This window comes from Hyperoodon ampullatus (genome assembly GCF_949752795.1).
Source record: "Hyperoodon ampullatus genome assembly, chromosome: 10".
Classification (NCBI taxonomy): domain Eukaryota; kingdom Metazoa; phylum Chordata; class Mammalia; order Artiodactyla; family Ziphiidae; genus Hyperoodon; species Hyperoodon ampullatus.
Window position 1 is genome coordinate 19,430,346 of NC_136923.1, and position 13,395 is coordinate 19,443,740.

General features: G+C 49.2%; 1 protein-coding gene across 1 annotated transcript in view; it reads left to right on the plus strand.

Annotated features, from left to right (window-relative positions):
• Positions 1-250: 250 nt before the first annotated feature.
• Positions 251-13,395, plus strand: part of EIF4E3 (eukaryotic translation initiation factor 4E family member 3) — a gene marked incomplete at both ends in the record, with an annotated part of 36,771 nt that continues 23,626 nt past the window's right edge. Inside the window, one exon of the mRNA XM_079713562.1 lies at positions 251-420. Coding sequence (XP_079569688.1) covers positions 251-420 — 170 coding nt within the window. The remainder of the gene's footprint in view (positions 421-13,395) is intronic.

The window sequence follows — 13,395 nt, forward strand, 5'->3', positions numbered from 1 at the left end:
AATCGGCCCCCCACTCGCGTGGGCCATGCTTTTGTTCGGCGGCCCCAGGCGGGCCGGGCCCGGCCGGGCCGGGCCCGGGCGGCCCGGCGGCGCGGCTTCCAGGCCGGGCGGGCGAAGGGCCGGGCCGGGGCGGGGCGCGCGCGGGGCGGGGCGGGGCGGCCGCGGCGGGGCGGGCGGGGGCCTGGGTGACTCAGCCGCCGCTCGCCCCGCGGTCCGTGCGTCCGCCGGCCTCGCAGGCGGGGCGGAGAAAATGGCGTTGCCCCCGGCCGCCGCGCCCCCCGCTGGGGCCCGGGCACCGCCGGTGCCCTGCGCCGCCGCCGCCGCCACCGCGCCGCCGCTGGGCCTGCAGCAGCTCTCGGAGCTGCGGCCCGAGCCGGGTGGGGTCCCGCTGCACTCGCCCTGGACCTTCTGGCTCGACAGGTGAGGGGGTCGCGGGGCTCGCCACCGCCGCCGTGCGCCCGCCGGGCCTGCGCCGCCGCTTTGTCTCGGGGCCCGTCTCCCACAACCCGGGCCGGGTGCGCTTGGGCGGCCCGGCCCCCAGCCCCGGGCCCCGGGCGCCGGCCCCGCCGCGCGAGCTCGCGCAGAGCCGGCTCGGAAGCCGAGGGTTTGGGGCCGGCGCGAGCGGCTGTCGGGCGGCCTCGCCTCACGGCCGGGAGAGAAAACACGCAGTCGCCAAAGTTTCGGCAGCACTTTTCCTCTTTCTTTCCTTCCGAAGAAGAAACGCCGGCGGGCGGGTATCCTGGCTGGGCAGTGGGAGATGCCGGGCCTGGCGGGGGTGATCCGTCCTCGCTGTAAAGTGGGGCGAGTGATGCTGTCCTGGTCACCCCCCACGGGGCTCTTGGGGGAACTCGGGACACGACCCTCGCCGTGACAGCGCTCGGGAAAGTCGACCAGCCCCCTGGGAAGTGTGCGGAGATGGTATTACTATGGCACAGCGGGCGCCTACCCCCGCCCACCGATGCTGCCTTTGAATTCTTTCTCATCCACTGGGCAGCTATTTCTTGAGCACTTACTGTGGACCCACACGCCTGCTAGGCGCTGGGGATTCAGTGGTGAGCCATGCCTCACCTTGTTGGTAAAGTGGGAACAATTATAGCTTTCTCAGGGGACAGCTCAGGTACCTCCTCAGAACTGCCTACATGAGTGCCGCACCTAAGTCAGCACCCCTCCTCCCTCCCTTCACTCACGTCCTCCCTGTTTTTCTTCATAAAGTTCATAATGCTACCGAGTTGTGTTGTGTAGGAAACTGTTTATTTTTCCATCTGTCTCAATCCCTCAACATTTCCCCTTCTGTTATGGGCCAGTGAGCAGGAACTTGTGCCTGGCACCTAGTAGGAGCGCAAGAAAATTTTGACAGATGAATAAATGGATGAATTGCAAAGTCCCTTCGTAGTATCTGTCACCCAGCCGGTGCCCAAGAATGACACTTCAAGGTTGTCCCAAGAGCTTATGGAAGTTTTGATGACACTGTATCTCTATGGTTAAGTGTTAGGGAGGCATGGATGTGTCAGTTTTCAGTGAAATTTACTCAGTAGATGCAAATCTGGTTTTTAAAAGCCTTGTGTAAAATACCTGCAAGATTTTTAAAAAGTGATATTCATCTTTTCTTAGGGAGACAAGCTCATTCCTTTCTTCCTGTTGGAATTAGCACCCATCTTCAAGAACTGACACTTGGCATCATTGTCTTTTCTGGGGACACAGAGAAGTTGGGGGGTGGGTAAGATACAGTGAGTCTGCTTTTTTTTTTATTTTAGTATTTTCACTTTCGTTATGAGATGCTAAGAGAGCGTTTTACTGTCAAAACAAGAATGGTTTTGACAAATGTAGCAGAATGAAATCATGTGCGTCTTTGTTTTCCAAGGTGTGTTGTAATTGCTGTTACCTGGTATCTGTTTTCAAGGTGTTAAATCTGGACCTCTGGACCATTGGATACTGGTGGACTGCTGGAAACAGTATCAAGAGAGTGTGTTTATAAACAGGTCAAAAATTAGTCTCCTTACAGGCGCAACATTTTTAAGAATGGTCTAAGATACTAATACTATATAGCAACACAACTTTTAAAGACTATCTGGTACCTTTTTTTTTTTGGAAGCATAGTTGATGTACAGTATTATGTAAGTTACACAGTGTACAATATAGTGATTCATAATTTTTAAAGGTTATACCTCATTTATAGTTATTATAAAATATTTACTCTATTCCCTGTGTTGTAAATATATCTTTGTAGCTTAACACAACTTTTAAAGAATATCTAATATCTTTTAAGTTAAGACCACGGTAACTCCAGTGAAGACAGACTATAGCTTTTCTACTGTGTGTTTGCACGTTTTTGTTCTCTGAAAGCCAGTAATCAAATGAAACACGTTACTGCCACCATGTCCAAATCTTCAACAGAAGTGGCTGTATTAATTTAGAAATAATATTTAGTTCCAGCATTGCACATATGAATTCATTTTGCCTGATCAGTCATCCCATAGCTACTATTGAACTTTCTCCACTTCTCTGGAGATGCAGGGTGCCCCTGTTTCCCTCGGGGTTGTGAACACATTGTGTTCTAGAGGTTCCCTTGTATCTTCCCCCGCCCCCCCCCACCCCGAGAGAAACAAGATTGTAGAGAGGGTGGTAAGGCTCTCAGGAGAGCCCTCCAAGGGCAGCCTTCACCTCAGGTAGCTGATGTCTGCCGCCGATGACGCCAGTCTCGAGACCCACACCATCCAAAGGTCTCCTGCTACTTGCAAGTCTTTGGCACCTACCTCTTGGCCTGTCCTACCTTCCAGCCTACTCTGTGACGATGAACAAATGTTCTAGCCTCACTGTGCCTCACTTGCATGGTTTGTGAAATGGGGATAAATAATCGTAGGATATTCTGAGGGCTACATGAGCGCTGTGAATGTAAAACACCAACAAGTGTCCTAGCATAGAATACGTGTTCAGTAAATGCTAACTACTAAAATTATTATCCAGTGCTCCCTCATTACCACCCATTCGCCCATCAGTGGTTCCCCAGAGCAACTTGTCTGAATTCAGGGTTAGGAAGCCAGCATCCTAATTTATTCCCGTCATGGATGAATTTGAGAGGCCCCCAGTAGAGTTATGTGCAGTTTCAGTAGTAAACTCCAGTAAGTCTTTATTTGTTTTTTTGTTTTTTAATTAGACTTTATGGCTACGGATTCAAACATTTGGGGGATAATTTTGGCTGGGGGTATAGGATGAAGAGTTTTCCTCCCCTTTTCTGGCTATGGAAAACTCGGACCCGTCTTGATTCTTGGAAGCCACTCTTGGTTGTGTGCCTCTGACTGCTTTGTTTTCATCTCATGGTGACCCCCCTTCTCCTCTTAAGTTGTATGCATGGGCTCAGTGCTCCGGCCTCTTCTCTTGTTCCCATCCACACCAGTGATCTCATCCAGTCACAAGGCTTTCAGCTCCGTCTGTACACTGGTGATTCCCCAAACCTTACACTCACGCATCCAGCTCCTCCTGTCCGTCTCCACGTGGATGTCTAATACACGTCCTTACTCAACACGTGCCAAACCACTTCCCCGGCTGCCCTCCCCATCTTGTCTCCTTCGTCTGTGTCATCTCAGACCAGAGCAGTTAACAGCAACCCCATCCTTCCAGTTGTTCATCCCCCGCCAAATCTTGGAGTCGTCTGTGATTCTCCTCCTCTTCCTCCTTACCTCCCCCGCCCTTTTCTATCCCCTTCCCCATCCTTGTTCCTCCTGCTACATCCGTTAACAACAAATGCTTTTGATTCTACCCTCAAAATGCATCTAGCATCCAATGTATTCTCACCACCTGCATCCCAGACCCTGGACCACACCACGTCTGTCACCTGGGTGAAGGCAAGAGCATCCTCACTGCTCTCGTTGCTTCTGCTCTTGCCCCATACAGTTCATTCCCATCACAGCAGCCAAAGCGGTCCCTTTAAATAACCACAGTTCAAACATGTCACTTCTCTGCTCCCGGGTCCTCTCCGAGCAAAAGCCAGAGTACTTTTCATGGCCCATGAGACTCTGCAGCATTTCTTGCCCCCGCCTGGTGCACCTTTCTCCTGCTGTCTCTCTGTCACTCTCCCTACTGCACGTGCCCTTCTAGCTTGCTGGACCCCTTGCTCTTTCTCCATCATCCTAAGCATGGCCCTTTGCCACTGGGGGTCCTTCCTCCTGGGATGCTCTTCCCTCAGTCATCTGCTAGGTCTGCGCTTCCCTTACTTCCAGTCTCTGCTCGAATGTCATCTCAGCGAGACCTTCCCTGACCATTGGTACAAAATGGCCCGCATCTCCTGACACATTCCCCGAGGCCCCGCTCCTGCTTTACTGTCTCTGTAGGGTTGGCACTGTTCGTCTGTCTTCTCTCACCAGAATGTCCACTTCCCAGGGTTCTTCTCCCCACCACTCTGTCCTCAGCTCAGCTCAGAGCCCAGGACAGCTCAGCCCACACTAAATATTTAGGGGGCTCTTGAATTCTACCCACAGTGACTTTCCCTTCTCCTGTGGCGGCTGATGTTACTCTAATTATCAGTTGCAAATGTGCATCCTAGTCCTGACCTCTCTCCTGAGTTCTGGACACGCACGACCTACCCTGTTATGGTCGACACCACCACCATCCTACCTGGAATCCCCTTCTGTCTCACGTACCCTTCCCCGTCCAGTTCTGTACTTGACGTTGCTCCACGGCTAAGCCGTCCCGTCCTCCCTGTGTCCCTCCCTCTGCACATCCTGGGCCCCTCCAGCCGCAGTCACACGCTGTAGCGTCCTGCTCCCAAGCTTGTCTCTCCCCAAGCCTCCCTGACCTGGGCTCACAGCTTAGCCTTCTAAACCACGCCTGGTCTCGCCGTTCCAAAACCCCCCTGCCCCTCTCCTCTGCCACGGCAGTGGATTTTTTTTTTTTAAACATCTTTATTGGAGTATAATTGCTTTACAATGGTGTGCTAGTTTCTGCTTTATAACAAAGTGAATCAGTTATACATATACATACGTTCCCATATCTCTTCCCTCTTGCGTCTCCCTCCCTCCCACCCTCCCTATCCCACCCCTCTAGGTGGTCACAAAGCACCGAGGACAGCAGTGGATTTTGACTCTGTGTCTCTCACCCCCTAAGGGTGCCTCTGTTGTGGGGAGGTGTGCTCCAGCCAGGTGGAATTGTGGGTCTGCAGCCCTACCTTTACCAGCAGCTCTGATTGACTTTTGTGGTAGAAACTTCTGTATTGCTCTTTTTAATGTGAAACCCACCTCCTTTTCAGCTTCATCACCTGTGTCTCCCCAGCTCCATTATACCTCTCAGTCTGCCCATTCTCTCTGGTAACAACAGCAAACGCCTGGCCCTTCTGCTGGGTAAACCATGGACTTGCCAGCCTCTGAGATTTGTCTTGTGAAGTTCCTTCTGCTTGGGTCGCTCTCCTCCCCTTCGTCTGCCTAAAAAGCTGCCACACATCCTTCGAGGCCTTCTTGAGTTGCCACCTCTGTAATTGTCCTTCAGAGCACTTGGCCCAGGCGTGATTAAGTCCACCTCCTTTGTGGTCCTGCCGCATTTTTATAGCCTGTACTTGTATTAAGGATCGTTAATTCCTCCTCCGTCCCTCGCTCGTGACCACGAGACACAGAACTGCCTCGTGTCTGCTCCCGAGTGCGCCTTAGTGTGCAGAGTAGGTACCTAGCGAGTATTCGCGCTCTTGTGTTTTGAATCGCAAAGGTGGGCCCTCACTACATCGCCCACCGACCCCACTCCATCAAGACGTAGCTCCGCCCAGTCAGCGTTAAAAAACACAGGTTCCCGTCCCTGCCCCAGACCTGCACCATCAGACCTCTGGGGTAGAATGTGCATTTGTAACAAATGCCTCAGGTGCCAGAACTTCACAGTTACTGCTCTGCTTGTTGATGAGATTACCTGAACCTGTTAGTCGCCAGTCACTGTTGTAGGTGCTGAGAGTGCAAAGATGACAACATGGGCCTGGGCCTCCCAGGAGGTTACACACTATCTGCTTCAGTGGCATCAGGGAAGAGTTCAGCCAGGTACTGAAATCTAGAGGGACCCGCCTTCCAGGGTGGAGTACGTTCAAGCGTGTTCCAGTGGTGTCTCCATGAGAACACGTCTCATGGAGCCGGGGTGGGACCAGGCTTGACAGAGAGGATCCGCAAATCATCCTTGTTCATCCCAGAGCGGCCTACTGGGTCTAGGTCAGGACAGGGGGCTGCATGGAAGGCCGTAGGTGACAGGGAGAAAGTGGCTGGAGTTTCGATGTTTCCTATCCTTTTTCCCCATTCTTGCCTTTCTGAACCCACAAGCTCTCTTAATGGCCAGGATTTTATTTTCTGTAAGAGGCAAAGGGGTTCTGGGTACTTCAGGCAAGGAAAGGCCCTGACCTAGGGGATCACAGCCTGTCCAGCTGTGGGTCAGTAGCTGCTTCCTACAGACAGGCCTGAAGGCCCTAAACATCCTCACTCAGAAAGCTTACTAGTCCTTACCTGGTACTAGCTTCTCGAAAATATGTTTTCCTGCTTTCAGACCTACAGATGCCATTTCCTTGTTTCCAAACCTAAGCCAGCTGGCAAGACGTCAGTGACCTGGCCCTTCTTAGTTCTGTCGTCAGCTCCGGAACACTGTTACACCTCTCTTTCACCCAGCCTCCGTGTACTAAAGGATTAATTAGATATCGAGATGAAAAGAGTCCCAGTTGCTACCGGCAAGTAGCTCATAGGCCAGGAGTGACAGTAGACAAGAGAAGGGAAAAAAAAATCAAAATCAAATAAACCTGCAAAAATACAGCATTTAGATAGTTTCAATAGATGCACTATTAAATGTTATTAATAGGCCCTGGCCCGTTGTTTCAGGTGACCCTTTCTCAAACAGGAAGCTGGTGTAGCCACAAGCCACAGATCTATTTAAAAGTGATTAAAATGAAATCATCTTTAATGGAGTGAATGATATACAAGGGACCTCCTTCAAGTATCTGGGCTTGTGCAGATTTTCTTTCTGGCAGCTGAGCCTGATGTTAGTCAATTCAACAAGACGACGGGCTTTTAGGAGACATATCCCTGGCTTTCAAATTTTCCCCGTTTAGGTTATTCTCTTGGCTGAAATGAACTGATCTCTCATATAAGGTGAAGTCATCATTCGTTTTTTCACCAAACGTTTATTGTGTGCATGTGCCCTGGGCGTGTCTATCCATAACTTGGCTATCCTGTAACGTGTAAAGTTTTAAACATTTTTTTTCACTTTAACCTATTAATGTTCACAGCTGTTTACTTCAGTGCACTGGGCACTAGACTGGAGCTGTACATAATTATCCACAGAATCCTCACAATATTGAAGTAGGCTGTAGCAGCAACATTTTACACATGAGACAGCTGAGGCGCGGATAGGTAACTTGCCTGAGGTCACACAGCTAACGTAGAACAGAAACGGGATTTGGAGTAAAGACTGTGACCCCGAGCACTGGCATCCCTCACCCCACTGAACACTGCTTCCCTGTGCATATGAACAGCGAATGGGACACAGTTCTCCCATATTTCATATCCTCAAATATGGGAGCTGGGCAGGACTTGAGAGGTCATCTGGACCTGCCACTGAATTTCTCAAATAAGGAAACTAGGGGCCAGTGTCACAGGAGATAATTAAGCCAAGGACTCCCTGCTTTAAAATTGACAGAGAAAAAGAAGAGAGCCCCACCTAAGACCCATGTTTAAGGGCCTTTATAGGATTGTCCTTCACATTTAATGATGACCCCGTCTTAATCATCTCTTTGGGCGATGAAAAAAATGCATCTGTGAAAATGATGATTTTTTTACATTTTTCTATGATGCTGTCTATATTCCATTAGCTCTTATTTCCCATTTCTTATGGTGATTTGCTTTACATGATATAAATCAACAAACCTCAAACTTTAATGTATAGACAAATCACCTGGGATTCAGCCGGTGTCAGGTGCGGCCTGGAGACTCCGCAGCTCTAACAAGCTCCCGGGTAATGCTGCTGGTTGATGGACTATAAGTGGCAGGGATGTGGGCAGGGTTTGGGGAAACCTTTTCAGCTTCTTTCCTTTGTAGGAAGCATCTCCAGAAATCCAGGTCCCTGGTAAGTGGTGCTGTGGTCTGCTAAGAGCTAGCCAAGGAATGGTTAAGATAATTTCTGAGGTACTGACAAAGGCATCTGTCCCCGTGAATTTTATTCCTGAGCTCAGCCTGCAGCAACCAGGTGGGGTTTAATGGAGAAGGCACGTTTGGACTGCTGCAAAGTCAGGGTTCAGGGTTGCAAGGTGCAAAAGAGCTGAGAATGTATTTGGTGCCGCGTTGTGTTCACAGCACCAAGCAGGGTAGGGGTCATGCTGGAAGTGATTAGTTCAGGCTCCTGAAAAAGAGCCAGGTTGCCAGGGACCCTCGGTTCAAGTACCTACTCTCCTATTAGCCAACTGTGAGCCTTTGGGCAAGTCGCCACCCTCAGACTTAGTTTGCTTATCTGCAGAGTGGGGTTGCAACCGTTATTTACCTCACGGTGTTTAATTAGTGATGCATGCATGTAGCACACGACGTGTGGTCTTTTCACCTACTGGGAGCACAGTAAGTATCTCTTGAATAAGAGAGAGGATAAAAATGCTTTGAAGCATCTCAGACTCAAATTGAGCTAAATGAGTTCTGTCTTGGGAAGATTCTCAGGAACCTGCTTTAATGAATGGATAAAGATGATTTGCAAATAACACATTGAATTATTGCATGTAAATGGTGGTTATGTGCCTGGAAACCATTTACGTTGAATAGTTGGTCCAACTTATTGAACTTCCTGCCTTCTCCTAATTCCCCAAGTGAAAAGGGATTTTAACCAGTTTTACATAGAGAATCTTAAGATGCATTTGCTCTAATTCCGTGATTAAGTTGAAGACACACAGGGGCAATATAAAGCTGGACTTGGGGATTTTGTAACATTAAGAGTTCCCCTGACATCTTACACTAATCATCTACTTGGCAGACCTCGGAGGATCCCTTCCCACTTCTACCTTAACCATAACAGCTTCTGGATTCGCCAGGTCCAAGTGGAAGCAGCTCCTGGAAGCTGTGGCCTTAAGCCCAGAGAGACTGGCACCGGGTGGGCTTTCTTTCCTGAGGATGGACCCAGGAGTTTCTCATCTCGGTGTCACTCTCACAGACTTCTTGGGATTTTTGCCCTCGGTCCCACAGATTAGAAAATGTGCTTGGTGTCTCTTAGTTGTGACGGCTTCCCCCTCTGTTCCTCTTCTCTTGCTGCTGCCGCTGGGGACAACAGCCACTGTCGCCTATTAGATGCCCGTTGCTGTGTAAATACTTTACGCGCCTTAGCTCTTGCAGCCTAAGTAGCAGTCTAAGTAGGGGTAGAGACCATTCTCAGAAAGGGGAAGCGAGGGTCAGGGGAGTCAGGCTTGTCACACAGCGGGTGGCTGGCGGAGCTGGAACTCAGTTCTGTTGATTTCAAAGACCGTCCTCTCAAGCCCTCTGCTTTCCTGCCTTCCTGCCACAGCCCAGCTTGGCTTTTGTTTGGTAAGTTATCTTCCTCTCATGTCCAGCCTCAGAAAATGATGACCTGTAAATGCGTTCTTCCCTAATTGTGTTCCTTGTATCACGTTTTGGGGTATCATCATTGCCAAGGGTTCTGGTGGCGTCTAACCCTGTCCTGCGTCTGTGCTTCTCCCCCCCCCCGGCCCCTGCGCCCCAGCAGTGTGGCTAAATGGGTGGTGGTGGAGGAGAGAGTGAGTGGCAAGGGCAGTGGGTGGGCCCAAGGATGAAGTAGTAACCTAAGAAGGGCTGAGAGGGGGATTTGGCGGAAGATGTGCCATCTGTGACCACCCGTGCTCACAGTGACTGCTTGGTGTTTTACTGAGAAGCGTCCTCATCCAACAGGAAGATCGTGGGCCTCAGAGCCAGAGAGACCAGGGAAAGGACCCAGATCTGCTCCTCAAAAACAGGCTCACTGAGTTTGTTTCCTAGTCTGTAAATGGAGATAATGATACCAACCTGGCAAGCTGGCTGTAAGGATTAGAGATCTATATGCAAACCCCTCTCATATAGTACGTGCTCAGTAAAAGGAAGCCATTGTTATATTACTATCATTAAATCAGAGGGGAAACTCCTAGTGGAACAACTCAAACTCCTTAACCTGATCCATCCAGGAGGCGTTTCTTGTTCCACTGCTGTGTTCTCAGCTCCAGCTGTGTACTGTGAGAGGGTGACATAGTATTCAAAGAATGTGAAAGTAGGTCCTGATTCCTTGCCTCTGCGATTGTCCACAGCTTTGGCCATACAGCCTTCCAGGAATGGACACGTTCAACGTTATATTACTGGTATATTCCTCCCTCAACTTCCTCTCACACTTCCTGCCTCCCAGGCCAACAAAGAGGAACCTAAACATTGTTTCTTTGCCTTCAGGAATGTGGGAAATTCAGAGAGGCAGGGGTGCCAGTTCTAGAGCATACACTTCCTGAGGACAAGGGCTTCGTCTCGAATGAGCACTGCTGTGTCCTCGTCAGCTAAAAGAGGTGTGCAGTGAATCTTTGGTGGGTAAATAAACTATAGGTCTTCTTAGGCTGTTTGTTGCACGTATACGGCAGGGTTTCTCAGCATGGACTCTTGCCATTTTGGACCTGATCACCCTTTGTTGCGGGTGCCCTCCTGTCCAGCCCTGGCTTCTGCCCACTCGATGCCAGCAGCACCCCTCAGGTGGCGATCACCGGAAATGTCTCTGGATATTGCCAGATGTCTTCTCCTCAGAGGCCCCATCACTTCTACCTAGGTGAGCCCCCTTGGTCTGCAGAGAGAGGGTTTGGCTAGGGTTCTGTTGAGAGGTTTGGGTTTGTAACATGAAGGAAGTCAAAAGATTTTTTTAAAGATGTGAGAATGTACTGTATGTATGATACCAGTAAAAAAAAAAAAAAAAAAAAAAAGTCTCTTTCATTGAAATCCACTACACACACTTCCCTTCCAGTTGCTGCAACTGTCTGTTAGAGGGACAGGGAAGAGAGGGTTGCCGGCCGCCTGCTGCCAGGGCTTCAGCTTTGCCAGCAGCTGCCGGCACTGCTACTTTAAGAAACAGTAACTGTAGATGGTACAGCTTCCAGTTCAACTTTGAATCAGCAAGTCCAGTACAGACTGACCTGTTTACAAGGCAGATCACGTACAAACCTCGGCTTGTTTTGCCTTTTGAAATTGATTTTGTGGATATGGCCCAGTTCTGTTTGCTAAAGATGGCTGAGGTTCAGATTTGGCTTGCAGGAGAATGGCTTTCCTTGCGCTGGCCAAGCCAACCAACCATTCACTACTGTCAGAAGTGCCGACAGCATGTTTCTTATTTTGACACCTGGATATTCATAAAACTGTCCAGCATCTGGAAGGAACCTTGAAAATTAGAGAATCCAACCTCCTTCATTAAGAAATTAGGCAACTCATGGCACAGGGAGATCACCTCGGTGCTTGCGACCACCTAGAGGGGTGGGCTAAGGAGGGTGGGAGGGAGATGCAAGAGGGAGGAGATATGGGGATATATGTATATGTATAGCTGATTCACTTTGTTACGCAGCAGAAACTAACACAACACTGTAAAGCAATTGTACTCCAATAAAGATGTTAAAAAAAAAGAAATTAGGCAAGTCATTTTCCATAGAAGCTGACACATTTCCTTTCAAACACCAATACATCAGCATCCTAAGATGTTAAGCAGAATAGAGCTATTGTTCAGTGTGATCCTGTTGGTTTTAGTGAGGACCTTCTCTACCTTGATCTGATGGAAAGACTATTCGAAGAACATAACGTGAACACAATCTTGTATTAAAAGTAGGATTCAGCAAAAACGGCAGCCTTGATGCGAACACACCAAGAGTCAGTTATAAAACTCCATTAAAAAATGTAAGTGTGTAGGGGCTTCCCTGGTGGTGCAGTGGTTGAGAATGCACCTGCCAACGCAGAGGACATGGGTTCGAGCCCTGGTCTGGGAAGATCCCACATGCCACGGAGCGACTAAGCCCGTGCGTCACAACTACTAAGCCTGCGCTCTAGAGCTCGCGAGCCACAACTACTGAACCCACATGCCTAGAGCCTGCGCTCTGCAACAAGAGAAGCCACTCTGCAGCAAGAGAAGCCACCGCAATGAGAAGCCCACACACTGCAACGAAGAGTAGCCCCCGCTCGCCGCAACTAGAGAAAGCCTGCGCGCAGCAACGAAGACCCAACACAGCCAAAAATAAATGAATAAATAAATTTATTTTTTTAAAAAAGTAAGTTTGTATATGGCTTGACTGGACAGTTTAGCAGTGAGGGGTAAAGAGCAGGAAGTCTCAGGTCACCTGTATGCAAATCAGGTTTTTGTGGCCTGAGGCCACACCTTATCAAACCTCTGTAGGTACTGGGCTGCTCAGCTGTAAAATGGTAAGAAGTAATAATGACATCTGAATACGCAGGCTTGCGAGGATTCAGTGCTGTGATGAAGGTGACTTGCTGAGCACACAAGCAAGAATTCAGTCCATGCACGTCAGCCCCTGGCATTGTTGTCCTACAAAGCGCTGCCTCCTTGTTTCATGCTAGAACCCTTCTTGGACTCTGGAGAGTATAGAGGTTTCTTCAGAAACCTAGAGCAGTGAAACTGAACAGACCTAAATGACTTTGTATAATTGTCTCCTGCACTAGAATATGAGTAAAAGACCAGAACGTGGAGACAGAGGCTTTTAAAAAGAGGCATATAAAGCAAAGGTTTATCAGTGATATTTTTTTCTGGGTGAAATGGTGGTATTCTCATGTTGTATTTGCTTAAATTGACATCATGTTGTATGAGGTGAACACTCAAATTATACTCATGCTAAACCATCATAAATTGAATGGTAGCTTTAAAAATTAGTAAAAATTCGGGCTTTCCTGGTGGCGCAGTGGTTGAGAGTCCGCCTGCCGATGCAGGGGACGCAGGTTCGTGCCCCGGTCTGGGAGGATCCCACATGCCACAGAGCGGCTGGGCCCGTGAGCCATGGCCGCTGAGCCTGCGTGTCCGGAGCCTGTGCTCCGCACCGGGAGAGGCCACAACAGTGAGAGGCCCACGTACCGCCAAAAAAAAAATTAGTAAAAATTCAAAATACACAGTTTTAAAAACGAAAAAATGCAATGGACATTTCCTACCTTTGGATCCTTATACCACCCCCTCCCCCGACCCCATTAGGGAAAGAACCCTGTCTATATTCTGCTATATGCTTTGGGCAGCCAGGGGTATATCTTCTGGGCATATGTGGTGGAGAAGTCAGCTAAACTCTTCAAAGGAAGAAAAGTCAGTATTAGAATAAGTGCCAGTAGATTTTCATATAAAGGCAATAGACTGTTCATGTGAAAACCTACTCAGAAAAGGTTAAGGTTTGGGGTTTTTTTTTTTTAAGTTTTTTTCCCCAATCCTTTTGTA